Below are 15,755 nucleotides of genomic sequence, written 5' to 3' on the forward strand. Positions count from 1 at the left end.
CGGGGCCAAGGGCTCTTCATTTCCGGGGGAAGCCGGCATTGCAGTTCGCGAGACTTGTGGGAGGCGTTGGCTGCTCTTTCGTGGTCCCGTGGCCTCTGTCCGGGAAAGCCAGGAATGAAGATCACGAGGCAGAAACACGCGAAGAAGCATCTTGGCTTCTTCCGCAACAATTTCGGGGTCCGCGAGCCCTACCAGATACTGCTGGACGGCACCTTCTGTCAGGCGGCGCTGCGGGGCCGCATCCAGCTGCGGGAGCAGCTGCCGCGCTACCTCATGGGGGAGACTCAGCTGTGCACCACCAGGTGGGCCTGGCCGGTCCGGGGGGGGCGCGGGCGGTCCCGTGGTTGCGGTAGACGCAGGGCCCTGCTCATAGACCTCCGCTGCGATCTCTCGAGGGGCAAAGCGCCCCGCCCACGAAGAGTTAACAGCTCCGCGGGGCCCGTAGGAGGGCGGGCGAGTAGCTACTTTGTGGGGCAGAAAGTACGATGCCCAGCGGATATTCAACCGGGCTTATTAAAATGCTAATATTTGACTCCTCCACAGGAGGTTCCTATTTAGGGCTGAGAAAGCAGTTAGAAACTGTTATTCTGACATGGGTAGTATATAGAAGACACTTCGAAAAACATTGTATTAATATGAAAATGCAAAATGAAAGAAAGGTGTGATTATTTTGAAACAAGCTGATGACTTCAGAATGTTTACTCTTATGAACTGAAAATATTTTGAAGGTATAACCGATTTGTACTTGAAGAATGTAGCACTGTAGTGGCAAGGATCTACTGTCACATTATTTAGATTCACATTTCAGCTCTACCACCTCTTAGTTTGAATTTGGGATTGTTACTTGAGATCTTTCAGAATGAGGTGTTGTAAAGCAAGGATAATTTTAAAGTAAGATGCCCAACTTTGTAGGACTGTTTTGAGATTAAACGAGAATTTATGTGCAGAGCAGTTAGCATTCAGCCTGGCGCATCGTAAGTGCTCGATACATTTAAACTGTTACTCTTTTCTTTCTACTTAATCTATGTATTTTCTAGGTCTTTTAAGAGTAAAATAATTCTTGTATTATTTGTGGCTACATATGACAAATTCAGATTGTAATGGTACAGTTTGAGTGTTGTTTTTTATACTTGCTTTATATGAAAAACCGATGTACATCTATTACAATTGTGAGTTGCTAATAATATTTCTTTTTTCAGGTGTGTGTTAAAAGAGTTAGAAACGTTGGGAAAGGACTTATATGGGGCAAAGCTGATTGCACAAAAATGCCAGGTTCGAAATTGTCCCCATTTCAAGAGTGCAGTGAGTGGATCAGAATGTCTGCTTTCCATGGTTGAAGAGGGAAATCCTCATCATTATTTTGTGGCAACACAGGTGATACTACTTTTAAAACCGGAGTCAGTTTTAACCATTTCTATTTATACTTCATATGGAGCTATTTATCATTAGAAAAAAATTACATGGAAGTGGTTTTAAGTGTTTCAACTTTTTTAAATGCAGGCTTTCAAGTTAAATTTGTAGTCAGTAGAAGCAATTGTCATTTGAGAATTTGAGATAAGAACCTTAAGCATATTGATTTTCTTCTTAATTACTGAAGTTTCCTTTCTTAAATAAAAAATTATTGATATAGAGATGTGATATGTTTTAGGGTTCTAGAAGGGAAGTAAGTGGAGCAAAGATTTTACATTTTATGTTTATACATGTTTTTTCATGTTCCTGTATTTCATACTATTTATCAGAAAGTCTATTATTTGAGAACATACTATCAATATGGAACTGTTTTAGGCTTTTAAAGATTGGGAAGCATGGAAAGAGATTCTCAGGGTTGATAATAATGAAGTTTGTGTATTTAGATTTGCTTAATATGGTTTTGGAATTATAAAATTACACAGAAGCAGAGCTGAATCTAGAATGAGTCAGCTGATTCCTACTTTGTTTCTACTCCTTCAGTCTCTTTGAGCATTCTTGACCCTTTCTGAACCTGTCTAAGAGTAGGAACAAGGAATATCACCTAACATATTTACCTTTGCATTAGTTTGTAATTCGTGGTCCTAGAAAGTCTGTGGTCTTAGAATACTGATCAACATAGAATATTGATAAATCCAGTTCACACTGTCACCAGTTCTTATGTTTCTCTTCCTTTCTTTATCATAAATATACTCCTGTTATTGACACACTGATTTGCAGAGTAAAACCTCTGGTCTCTTTTATTTTCAATATAGCCCTCTTTAAGTTCTTAGACATCTACTTAAGGCATCTGATTTAATTGACATATCTGAACTAAATAATTCTGTTTTTCTTTTTAATAGGATCAGAATTTGTCTATGAAAGTAAAGAAAAAGCCTGGAATTCCTCTCATGTTTATTATTCAGAATACTATAGTTTTGGACAAACCTTCTCCAAAAACAATTGCATTTGTTAAAGCAGTAGAGTCAGGTCAGCTTGTCTCAGCGCATGAGAAACAAAGCATCAAGCACCTCAAGGAGGAACGGGGTTTAGTAAAAGACCCTGAACAGAGAAGAAGAAAAAAGCGCAAGAAAATAAAAGGCCCCAATCCTCTTAGCTGTTTGAAGAAAAAGAAAAAAGCAACGGATACAAACTCATCTGCCTCTGAGAAGAAAAGAAAAAGAAAAAGAATCCGGAACAGATCTACTTCAAAAGTACTTTCTGAAAAGCAGAATGCAGAAGGATAATGAATCCTTTGGATACTTTTAAACACATTCAAATATGAAAAATAAGTTTCTTTTTGAAGCTGTGGAAATATTTATGGTAAAAGAGTAAACTTATTTTTGTAATTGTAAATATTGACCCACAAGCCTTTGTATAAAATTATTTGTTTAAAGAAAGAGTGGATAAGAGGGAGGGTATAGCTCAGCAGTAGGGTGCGTGCTTAGCATGCACAGGTCCTGGGTTCAATCCCCAGTACCTCCACTAAAAAAGAAAATAAAAATTAAAGAATAATTTAAAAATACGTAAAGAAACCTAATTACCTCCTCACCCCAAAAAAATTAAAACTAAAAAAGAGTGAATGAATTTTGATGTGATCCTGTTCACTTTTCTTAGTGAATTTCAGGGTGGGCTTTTTAATGTAAAACCATTGTCTCTTTCTGTCTTACTGCTGCGTCTCTCCTTCCAACCTTATATGCAAATAGTTTAAAAAGAATCAAATAGTACCAAAACACTCATGACAAAAAGCAGATAATCCTTTTATATTCACAGAGGAAACTTCCTCTTACAACTCATGTAGTTGTTACAGAGTTTACCTTTGTATTTCCTGGTAATATGAATATGCTGCTACCTATGATCTACCCATTATTTATTAACTTCCTACTAGAAAGAATAGAGATTTGCTTGCTTATTTTATTCCACCATTTTTCCAATATGTTAATATTTTAATCTTTATACATCCCAAATTCAGCATTTTCACTATGATGACCATAAACTTTATTTAGTACTGAACAAAGTAGCATGCTATGATTGAATTTATTTCTTATATTTTTCTGTTATTTCGGAAGTTAATAATGGCCTCATTTTCTTATAGCATCTGACTTGATCTTGACACATTCTTCAGTAACTCTGGAAAGGATCTCATAATTTTTCATATGATAATATCAGGTAATTCCTTATCCCTGGAGATAATTCTAGAGCCATCCCTCTGTCTGCCAATGTGGAAAGGTTTTCCACCAAGCATGTTGCTCAGCTCTCACCCAGGCGCATCCTGCCCTTATACAGAGAATCTACTCTCTCACTTTTGTAGCCTAGATTCTTCATTTTACTCTTTCCTAGTTTCCTCTTTTGCTGTGGTGGAGCATAGAGTGTGTAGGAAGTACATTTTTTGAGGCTCATCCAATGTGTTTAACCTCATATTTGTTGCACTGATAATCTAGCAAGGTAAAGAATACTTGGTTACAAATCATTTCACTCAGTTTCTCTTGAGAACTTCTTAATTGTTTATAAGGCCCTAGGGGAAAGAAATCCCTTTACTTTTTTTGAGTTCCATTTATCCAATACAGAAGAGGATTTTTTTAGATGTAAATGTTAACTTCAGTAGCAAAAATTCCAAAATAATTCTCTTTCAGTTTGGCTATATATGTTATTTTTAAAATGTCAAAAGGGTCAGTTCAATTAGGAATCAAATAATCAAACGACTTTTTCAGCTCCTTCCCCAATTATTTTAATTATTCATCAGGCCAAAGTTGAAATGTTTTTGCAGTGTAAGATTGAAGTATAAAGTTGTCAGAAGTGCAATCAGTAGCTTCTGACTTTGAGCTGGCAGTGATACTTTCAAAGTGGTTCTTAATTTGTATCCTTAGAATATTGCCATGTATGAAGTATTTCATGAATAAGTTCTTACTTATGCCTAAAATAAGTGATTTTTCTTAAAAATGAGACAATTCAAATTTATTCCTATGGAAATGTCATTCTCAGTTGAATTCATAATTGCTTTTTTTGGTGGAAAGTGGAACGTTAGCTCTACCTACACTGGGAAGAGCAGACAGGCTGTATTTGGCAAGCCAGATGATTGTTCCTACTGTCATTTCATGATTCTGGTTTAAATTTATGATAGGAATATTTTTTAAAAGAAAAGCAAAGGTACTGGGAAAAACTGAATATAGTTCTATAGTTCCTGTGAAGAGAAGTAACATTTGTCAATAATGACAGAGTTAAGAAACAGATCAAATGTAGACAAAGTGATAAATCAAGTGAAATGTACCCTGATGACCTTCATTTCAGTATGCTGAAATGCATAAATTACAGGTGTTTTTAACAAGGCTTATGTTTACTCAGTGCTGTCTGATTGCCTGTATTTAGTTTAACAGCCTACACTGGAGAGCTGGAAAAGTCATCTCATTTTTATGAAGTAGTAATTTTTAAATTAAAACACAAAAATACAAATGCATTGTAAAACATTTAATAGCTTACAACTTGGATTAGTCATTTATATATTTTCTCAGTAAAAATTACTTTAAATTTAACAGAAGGATCTCATATCTTTGTACTTCAGTTCTTTAAAGAATACTACCCTTTGCCACCACCCTGAAAATCGCTAGCACTACTTGCTCTGTTTTCTCCATACAAATTAGGGAAGACGGGGGCCCTGGGAGTATGCACAGGCAATCAATCCATTTTGTGGTTTGGAAAAAAATGTTCAGAACATCTGCTTTAAATGGTAGCTACTTGCTTTGTTGGGGATAAAAGTGGAACACACGTGCTTTTCAACTCTGAAGTTTGCTAGACTAAAAACAAATAGTATTTCTGAAAACTGCTATCCTTTTTGAACGCTTTAAAATAAAGTGTTTGCAGTTGTGTTTGGGCAGGATTCTGTATTTCCTGCATTTTCAAAGCCCTACAGCCATTTTTTATTCCCATAAGTATATAAAGTAAAACTAGAAGTCATTTCAGAACAACTGAATTTCAAAAGCAAAAAGATTTCCTGTCTTCTATTTATGCATAAAGTTAAGAGTTAAGAGACTGTTTTATGACTGCATCTAGGTAAGGCAGAATGGCTGTGACTTGACAGGTTTAATTAATAGGTTTTCATGGATGGGTAGAATGAATATTTTAAAATATTTTAAAAATATGTCTTGAACTATAGCTTAAGAATTCTTAGTTGTAAATGAAAATGTATATAAATGAAAAAATGTGAGAACTTAGTATAGCTCTACCTATATTGAAATCCAAAACTGTTTGGGGATAAAGACAAAAGATTAGGTGTCTGGACTGAATTTAGGAACTGACTTCTCGTATGATCTTAGATTAGTGGCCTCCAAATATTTAATCATGCATCCTTGCCTGTAAAAAGCTTTTGTGTACACCTATAATGTGTATATTTATCAACTATATAAATTTACTACTGTACATTCTAAGGTATACACAAAAATATAAAGGATAAAGATAAGTTATTTAAAAATCTTTGCCATTAGCTAATATTTCAAAATACGATGACTTCATTAGCTAATATTTCAAAATACGAGGCTTACCAATTATACTTGATATGAATCTACTTCAGGTAGTCTTAATTACCTTATTTGTCAGATCTGTCTAGGTCATTGGTTTTCCTTTATATTAATGATAAAGTGTACTAGGAGTAGGTGTCAATACGTATTTGTTGAATAAGTGAAAATAAGAGCAGGTCTACTACAAAGAGTCATAGCTTCTCAACCAGTTTTCAGACCTAAACCAGCTCACAGGCCCAGAGCCCCTCAATTTAAGGGGAGGCTGGGTTCCCTTGAGAAAGGTCCCTGGAAGCACTGCTACAAGTTTTCCTCTAAGCCTTCCCCCAAGGGACCTGTGGCCATTTTCTAGAGTGAATGTGCTTTGGGGAATAGAAATACCCAGGCCTTTTGGGGATTACTAGACCCTGGCTCTGAATTGATGCTAATTGCTGGGGACCCAAAATGCATCTGGTCCAACATTAAAAGTGGAAGTTTATGGTGGTCAGGTGATAAGTTGTGTTGTATGCGAAGTTTGAGTCACAGGTCCATGAGCCCAACCTGTGTTTTTCCTCCAATTCCAGAATGTGTAATTGCTAAAGACATACTAGGCATCTGGTTGTGTCTCCATATTAGCTCTCATTTATGGACATAAGGGTCATTAGGGTATGAAGAGCCAAAGGGCAGCTATTGGAATTTCTCCATGCCAGAGTAGTAAACTAAAAGAATAGGATCTCTTTGGAGGAAATGCAGAGATTACTACCATCATTAAATACTTGAATGATGCAGAAATGTTGATTCTTAACTTCATCTCCATTTAACACATCTCATCTGTTTAGTCTGTATAGAAGGCAGATGGTTCTTAAAGCATGACTAGATTATTTTAATGTTAATCCAAGGGTGACTAATTTGCAGAACCTCTTCCAGAGATAATATCTTTGCTGGAACAAATCAACACAGCTCCTGGCACCTTGTATGGAAAATGCTTTTTTTTTCTCCTCTAATTTTTAACAATTTGCTATGACCACCAAAATCAGTTTGCTTTTCTTTGACAAGGTCAATAGTACACCATTACAGTCTGGCTTATGCTAATTTAGCACACTTGCCTTCAGCCATAATGAAGTCTGCAGAGATCATGATCATCTTAACATTCCACACGTCACACTGACCCCCGACGTTGATGACATTGTGCAGGTTGAATTTGATGAGCAGGAAGTAGCAAATGCTACGAACATCTTAGTCAACTTAGGGACTTGGGAAGTATGGGATTGGAAGATTGATTAGAAGAGTGTCTGGTGAAGAGGTATATGGATGGATCTTTCTGAATGGGCACAGAGTGTGAAGATATTTGGGTCCCACGTGAAAAATCCATCAGGCATTCACTGTAGAGGAGGCTCAATTATCAGGTGGTCAAAATGGCACTTTCTGTAGATGTCAGCTTCTTTTCCTGCCATTGAGTGCTTGTTCATTGGGCCTGTGAACAAAGTAGTTACAGTGGCAGAAATGGAGACTATGCATGGTCTTCATACCTAACCTGGCTAGCACTGCTGCTGAATGCCTAATGTGCCGAAAAGAGACAACCCTGAGCTCACAATTAGGCACTGTTCCTTGTGGGGAGGGGAAAGGAACCAGTCAGCCATATGGTGGCAGGTTGGTAACACTGGATCCTTTCCATCATGGAGGGAGTTGAAATTTATCCTTAATGGAACAGGGCCTATTCTGTATATGGATTTTCTTTTCTTTCTTATAATGCTTCCATCAGTATCACTTAACAAAATGCCTTATTTACCATCATGGTATTCTGCTAACACGGCTTCTGATCAAAGAATTTGTGGTATTAAATGGTCTTGCTTTAGTATGTCACTATTTACAGTGCCAGTTTAGAGACAGCACCTTGAAAGGATGGGTATTCTCTTGCAAGATGCACGATAAGCTTTGAATCAGAGGCCACCATGTGGTGCGTCTCATCCATACCTAGAATACACAGGTCCTGTACTTAAAAGGATGGAAGTGGAAGTACTCTTCTTCTCACCTTTACATCTTATAAGCCACTCAGAGAATTTTTATTTCCTCCCCCATGACTGAGCTCTGCTGGATTGGAAATATCGTTCCCAAAGGAGAAATGTTCTACCAAGGGTGCAGCAATAATTCCAGTGATATGGAAGATGAGACTGTCACCAGGTCATCTGGGAGTTTCTTATGCTTCTGAACCAACAGGCAAAAAAGAGAGTTACTATACTGGCTAGGATGATTGCTCCTGATTTCAGTTAGCAAATTGGATTGCTGCTACAAGATAAGAGTAGGGAGGGCTGTTTCTGGAATCAACGAGAGTCTTTAAGAGGCTACTTAGGTGCTTCTATATCTGATAGTAAATGTTAATTAAAAACTACTGCAAACAAAGGGAGGCAAAACTACTATGTATTCATATACTTCAGGAATGAAGGCTTGTGTTACCTCACCAATTAAAGAACAAATTGAGGTTCTGCCTGATGTCAAAAGAAACATAGAATGGGTAGTGGAATAGCCAGCCTCCAAGATGGTGCCCAAATAGTCTCACCTCCTGGTATATATGAGCCTGTGTGTCCTCTTTCACACGGGATAGAGCTGACTCATGTAACCAGTATATCAATATTATGAAAATGATGGTGTGTAACTTCTGAAGCTAGGTCCTAAAAACATAGTAGCTTCCATCTTGCTTTCTCTTGGAGCACTTGTTCTTGGGGGAAGCCAGCTCCTATATTGTGAGGCTGTTTAAGCTCTAGAGAATTCTACGTGGAGAGAAAAGGAAGCCTCCTGCCAACAGCCAGCATCACTTTACTTGCAACGTGAGTGAGCCGTCTTGGAAGTGAATTCTCTAATCCTCAAACCTTCTGATGACTGCAACCCAGCAAACATCTTGACTGTGACTTCATGGGAGGCAGAACCACTCAGTTAAGCCAATCCTGAATTCCTGACCCATGGAAACCACGTGAGAAAAATGTTGTTTTAAGCCATTAAGTTTTGGAGTAATTTGTTATGCAGCAATAAACAATAATGGAAGAAAGAAGTTTAATATATCAAATATGGACTTGTGACTAGTTAAATAAATTATGTTTCTAACAGCTATGAATATTTTCTTTGTTATGTGTATATGTAGCTATGCTTCTATCCATATATGTATACACATATATACATTTGTACACATACATTATGTAAATGTTATACATACATAAGTGTATGTATATATATGATATATATGTAATAGAATTATACACTCATATATATACTATCTTCTCTCCCTAATTATTTTATTCAAGTGTTTTTTCTCTTCATATGCATTTTTATTTATTTTTGTTTATACAATTTTTTAAGGTTACACTCCGTTTACAGTTATTACAAAATATTGGCTGTATTCACCATGTTGTACAATACATCCTTGTAGCTTATCTTACACCCAATAGTTTGTATCTCCCACTCCCCCACCCCCTATATTGCCCTCCCCACCTCCCCACTGGTAACCACTAGTTTGTTCTCTGTATCTGTGAGTCTGCTTCTTTTTTGTTATATTCACTAGTTTGTTGTGTTTTTTAGGTACTACATATGAGTGATATATACTACAGTAATTGTCTTTCTCTGTCTTGACTTTTTCCACTTAGCATAACGCCCTCCAAATCCATCCGTGTTGCTTCAAATGGCAAAATTTTATTCTTTTACATGGCTGAGTAATAATTCATTGTGTAATATATCACATCTTCTTTATCTGTTCATCTGTTGGTGAACACTTAGGTTGTTTGCATATCTTGGCTATTATAAATAATGCTGCTATGAACACGGGGGGGTGCATGTTTCTTTTTGAATTAGTGTTTTGGGTTTTGTTTTTTTATATATACCCAGAACTGGAATTGATGGGTCATATGGTACTTCTATTTTTAGTTTTTTTTCCATACTGTTTTCCATAATGGCTGCACCAATTTACATTCCCACCAACAGAGGGCTCCCCTTTTCTCTACATCCTCGTCAACATTTGTTATTTGTGGTCTTTTTGATGGCAGCCATTCTGACAAGTGTGAGGTGACATCTTACAGTGGTTTTGACTTGCATTTCCCTGATAAGCAATATGAGCATCTTTTCATGTGCCTGTTGGCCATCTGCATTTCCTCTGGAAAAAATGTCTATTCAGGTACTTCTGTCCATTTTTTAATCAGGTTGTTTGGTTTTCTTGATGCTGAGTTGTATGAACTGTTTATATATGTTGGATATTAATCCCTATCAGTTATACCATTCGCAAATATTTTCTCCCACTCAGGTTATCTTTTTGTTTTGTAAATGGTTTCTTTTGCTGTACAAAAAGCTTTTAAGCTTAATTAGCTCCATTTGTTTATTTTTGCTTTTATTTCCTTTACTTTAGGAGAAGGATCCAAAAAAATATTGCTGTGATTTATATCAAAGAGTATTTTTTTTTTTTGAGGTTAACTTTACCATTTAATCTGTAGATAACAGAATTTCAGCTGGGACTGAGATCGAAATTGAGGGGTAATTAACATAGCCTAGAGATAGCTACAGTGACCCTTAGGATTTTGCATCTTCTCATTTTGTGAAGAGAGTGAGAATACCTTCATTTGTACGAAGGACAGTCACATCACGTTAGGTGAAACAGGGAGTATTTAATGGTAGTATGAAAGTTTAACTGTATAAAGAAGGATGCACATGGATGCTGAGTAGCCTAAATGGTGGATTGTGCCAGCCCCAAGCCCACATGTCCACACTCTACACTGTGGTGCTGGAGCTGGAACTCTGCAAACCACAGTTCTTTGGCAGCTGCTTTCTTTTAGATTCTGCCAGTGAGGGGCACTAAGGCAGGACTTGGAAGGAGGATGGAAGAAGAAAGGACACGCTTCTTCCTGTGAGCTTATTGTAGACTCCTTGACTGCTTGAGGTTCTTGTGAGAGTCACTTCTTCACTCAAGCTGCATCAGTTTATTACCTATGGTCCCTAAATCCAATTTGTAACACTTGCAGAAACAGCTTTATTGCCTCCACCCCTCTCCCTGCAGTAGAGAACCAGACACCAGCACTAACTGGCCAGAGCCCATTCTTATGAGATGTGTCTGGGTGTCAGACCCATGGGGCCCCTCCTCTGAGCTGAGAGACATCTGCACCAATGGATTAGAGTTTACCTCCTTAGAGGTTTCAGCCCCAAGGGCTCCTCTCTACGCTTCTATTTTAATCATTCTAACCTCTTCCTTTTCTTCTCCGTGCTTTAAAGGCGGAAGCTGCTTCCTGCAGTTGCTACCTCCAGAATTCTTAGAGTTCTCTTTTTACCTGTTTAGTGTCCTGGTAAACAACTGGATACCCAATTAATATCTGTTTGTATTAAATTCTCTTTGTACACTTAACTGGTGTAGTTTTTCTCTCCCAACTAGACCCTGGTCGAAGACAAGGGTTCTAGTTACCTGATTCAAGTGTTCGTTCTTGGGCTAGGGGGACAGGGACCAGCTCTACTCAAGTTATATGGATGGAGATTGGAAAAGGGGTAGTCCTCATCAAAGAAAAAAAAATTGAGGTAGATTATATTATAAATATAAAGAGAGGTGAGGAGGGATCAGGCAAAAAAAATCATATCTAAGCATTAAGATAATCTTTAAAGGTTATAAAAGAAGGAGGTTTCACACCTTTCTCTCCTCTACAAAAATCTTCCAAATAAAATTATTGTGAAGGTGAAAAGACGAATGGAAATTAGATGCCATTTCACACCCACTAGGATGGTTATAATTAAATAGACAAAAATAACATGTGTTGTCAAGGGTGTGGAGAAATTGGAACCCACATGCATTGCTGATGGGAGTGTAAAATGGTGCAGCTGCTTTGGTAAACAGTCTGGCAGTTCCTCAAACGCTTAAACATAGAATTAACTATCTGGGAATTCCTTTCCTAGGTGTATACCCAAGAGAAATGAAAGCATTATGTCCACACAAAACTTGAACACAAAGATTCATAGCAACATTATTCATAATACCAAAAAGTGGAGACAGCCCAAATGCCCATCAACTGATCAATGGATAAACAAAATGTAGTATATCCATACAATTTGTTTGGCAATGAAAAGAAATATACTACAACATGAATGAACCTTGAAAGCATTATGCTAAGTGAAAGAAACCAATCACAAAGGATCGTATATGGTATGATTCTATTTATACGAAATGTTAAAAATGGGCAAATCTATAGGGGCTGGGAGCAATGGCAGGCAGATGGGGGTAAGGGGTGTAGGGTTTATTTTTGGAGTAATGAAATATTTTACAATTGATAGTGGTGATTAGATGTACAACAATGTGAATATAGGAAACCATTGAATTTGTACTTTATTTTTCTGAATTTGTACACTTTAAATGGGTGAATTGTGTTATGCAAATGATATCTCAATAAAACTTATGAAAAATATGCACACAGTAGGTATACAGTGCATACTTGTTCATGAATTAGTCATGTAACCAAGTGGGCCAAAGAAATATACTTCTGCATTTTAGATGATTTTAAGAGGCAGCTAAAGAAAAAAATTAAAAGTATAAATTGTTTCCAGTTTCTTTAAAGGAAAAAAAAAATCCTACCAAACTATTTGGGTGGTAATGTTTCATTTCTTTTTCTCCTATGAATTAGCCCAGGTGGCTCTCTGCCAACTTGCTAAGGCTCACTGTCCTCTCCCTGATGCAGTCAGATGCCTTCTGTTCCTTTCTGTTGCCAAAATGTTACAAATGATCTCAACCTTTCCACAGGTAGTAAATGCTGAAAAGGTACATCTCTCAAATCCTCATCACTTTGCACAACAATTTTACAACGTCTTTTGTTCAAGTTGGTGTGAAAATGGGAATCCCTATGGAATGAAATATTTTAATCTCCAAAACTGAATTAGCACAGGTAAATATTTTACATTTTGTAAGCAACACAAGCATGGTGTGGTTTAGTTATAAGACATAATAATGTTCGTACTGGCACTTAGTTTTCCACATTCAGAAAGAGCAGGGCATGAAAGGAAACTGTCAAGTAATAGCATGGGTGTTGAGAAGACCTGTGTTTGTTGTTACCATGTACTGTCAACATTTGTGGCCCCTTAAGGTGATGGGAGCCCAGACAACTGGTCAGGTTGGTAGCAACCTTGATCCTGATGAATTCTGGGTTTTTCTGTTGCCCCATCATTCCTTCAAACAATACATTTTGATATTTAGAGCCATCACTTGGCTTTTCTTTGGTTAAAGTTCAAAGAACATGATTTTATTTTATCCTTGTTCTCTTGTAGTGCTTGATGTCATTTGTGGTGCCTAGGTGCTTAATAAATGGTATTGCGGTGAGTGAGTGAGTGAATGAATAAATTGAATTGGATGAAATGAACTCTATTATCATCACCTCTATTACAGGGTCGCTAACAGCATCTTCCTTACTCATGATGGTCAGTATCACACTGTTTCTTTTATGTGTGACAAAATTCGGACTGTCTAACTTGGCTGGCCAGTGTAGCACATCCATTGCTCCAAACTTTATTCCTTGAGCACTTTGGCATTTGGAAATAACAAGTAGCTAGAAAAAAGAATCTTACATTTTTGTGAAAAGGAAGAAATATTTAGAAATATGTTTGGCAAAATATGTATCCTAACTGAAATATTGTTAACTTCATCTGTCTCTAAAAATTATTCACTACTTTTCTCTTCACTCTGTTATGAATTATTCTGATTGGGGTAATCTGACAACATGTGCGTATGGGGGGCATCTAGGGAGAGGGACTGTGTGCATATGCATGTGTGTTGCACATAAAACCCAGTTGTTAGAACAAGTATGGTTACAATACACAGCTACCCACTGGGCCCCGTCATCAATTCTGAAGCTTTGTTTCCCAGAGGTCATCGCTAATTCCTAGACGACAGAGATGCACTGTGTCTTTCCTTTCCATCTCTGTCAGCCAAAAGAAAGGTTGATTATAAGGGAGGGTTTATCCAACCACATTCAAAGGTGTTGCCTGATTCAGTATCCTTCCTACTATGTCATTATCCTTTGCACTGATACACACTCTGCTCCAACATCCTGAAAGGACAATTTCATAACATCCCTCATTATTTCTCACTGCAGAGAGGAAGTCGTTTAATCTTTCTGGATATAATATCCTGTCGTTGTGTATCCTGGTCCTTACCACGTTCTGGCTGAACACACTCTGGACTATCTTGAGATTTTTCTGGCAACTTTGGAGAAGTAATGAAAGCAGCAGAAGAAAATAACTCTGATAAAACCAAAAAGGAAAAAGGGTTCAGAAATAGGTCTATATACAATCAGCACAAGAAGCAAATGCTGTGGGACAGTAGTTCTTAGCTTACTGTGCATGAGGAATAGTAAAAACAATAAATAGTAAAAGCAATAAATAACAAACCCCACCCTAGAGATTTATATTCCTTTAGTCTGGCAGGGGATCCAGCCATTTGTGTAAATGGAATGTTTCTCACATGTTTCTAATGTGCGGCTAGACTGAGAACCTCTGGCATAGAAAAGAATTTGGGTTTGGAATTCAGGTAGTTCCAGGTCCAAATAATCAACTGGGGCTTCTTTCAGCCTCAGTTTTCTTATGGGTAAAATTGGGCGAATACAGATTGTAAATAAGATAGTGTCTGGCACTTAGTATATGCTCAGCAAATGATTCACAGGGTATAATGGAATACCATACAGCCATTAAAACTCATATTTTTGAAGGCTACTTAATGACCTAAGAAAATAAATATTTGTTCCCTTAGCCCCATTCTCTCTCCTCCCCTGCACTGCCAACTTCTGTGGGCACATACCTGGGCCCTATCTTCCTTCCTAAGGGCAACATTATGATTCAGAGCAGCCCTTCTCATCTCATCCGTTGGTTGCAAATTTGTCTCTAATGAGATCTTTCAGAAAATCAAATGAGAATCTCTAAGGGAGGTGCCAGGCTTCTGAATATTTTTCAAGGCTCCCCAAGTACTTCTAATACGAAGTCAGAGTTCAAAAGCACTTAATGGAACAGTGGATCTCAAACTTTTGTGTGCGTAAGAATCATTTGGAGATTTTATTAAAACTCAGATTTCTGGGTCTTAACCTTCAGTAGGTCTGCCGTAGGGCCCAGACTGCATTTATAACAAGCTCTCAACAACTGGGCCAGCCTCATTATCATCATCAGCTGGGAGCTTGTTAGATATGCAAATTGAAACGCCCCACCCCAGAAAAACCACCAATCAGAGTCTCTGGGGTTGGGGTCGCGGAGTCCCGGCTTAACAAGCTCTCCAGGTGATTCTTAAGCAAGTTAAAGTTGAGGAACATAACGCCAAAGCAAGGCAGAAAGCAGCACCAGGAATCTGGAAGCAGCACCAGGAATCTGGGAACATCACCAAAATTTCAAATGTCTGACGTGGGAACCAGAGTCTGGGGCTAGAGCCAGAGAAACCACAAGGAGTAAGTATAAGGGAAAAGTGGGTCCTTCAAGGAAAGTCAGGTGACTTTACCAAAGTAAGAGGAGTGAATGTTAGATAAAAACATTGCTATCTCCTACAAATGTGGACGGGTTATGAAAGTACGGTGTTTGTTTTGAGGATGAAATGAGACGAGGCATGCAAAAGTGTTTTTCAGTGTCTGGCTCATTAGTATTTAGTGAATTATGTGAATTACTTTTCTAAAAGCAGCACATTGGGGGCACTCGGTCTAATTAGCTTAGGAAATAGAACCTTTATGCTTTATGTTTCTGGTGTTAGCGAATGATGAAAGATAACAATTTCGGTGATGCAAACAAGCTTTAACACTTCATGAAGCAGTCTCCGTTTGGAGAACTGCAAAATGGGGTGGAAGG

The 15,755-nt window shown here is 37.7% G+C and overlaps 1 protein-coding gene across 1 annotated transcript; it reads left to right on the forward strand.

Moving 5' to 3' along the window:
• The first annotated feature begins 9 nt into the window (after positions 1-9).
• On the forward strand, positions 10-5,311 carry UTP23 (UTP23 small subunit processome component). The gene is made up of 3 exons (XM_010972578.3): positions 10-302; positions 1,200-1,374; positions 2,310-5,311. The coding sequence occupies exons 1-3, from the start codon at positions 115-117 to the stop codon at positions 2,691-2,693; spliced, it is 747 nt and encodes a 248-aa protein (XP_010970880.1). The 5' UTR covers positions 10-114; the 3' UTR covers positions 2,694-5,311.
• The last annotated feature ends 10,444 nt before the right edge of the window (positions 5,312-15,755 follow it).

Source organism: Camelus bactrianus, chromosome 25, assembly GCF_048773025.1.
Source record: "Camelus bactrianus isolate YW-2024 breed Bactrian camel chromosome 25, ASM4877302v1, whole genome shotgun sequence".
In the NCBI taxonomy this organism is placed as follows: domain Eukaryota; kingdom Metazoa; phylum Chordata; class Mammalia; order Artiodactyla; family Camelidae; genus Camelus; species Camelus bactrianus.

Coding starts and splice junctions, on each gene's coding strand:
- UTP23 (XM_010972578.3), top strand. CDS start 115: ATGAAGATCACGAGGCAGAAACACGCGAAGAAGCATCTTGGCTTCTTC. Junction 303..1,199: donor ACTCAGCTGTGCACCACCAG/GTGGGCCTGGCC, acceptor TTCTTTTTTCAG/GTGTGTGTTAAAAGAGTTAG. Junction 1,375..2,309: donor ATTATTTTGTGGCAACACAG/GTGATACTACTT, acceptor TCTTTTTAATAG/GATCAGAATTTGTCTATGAA.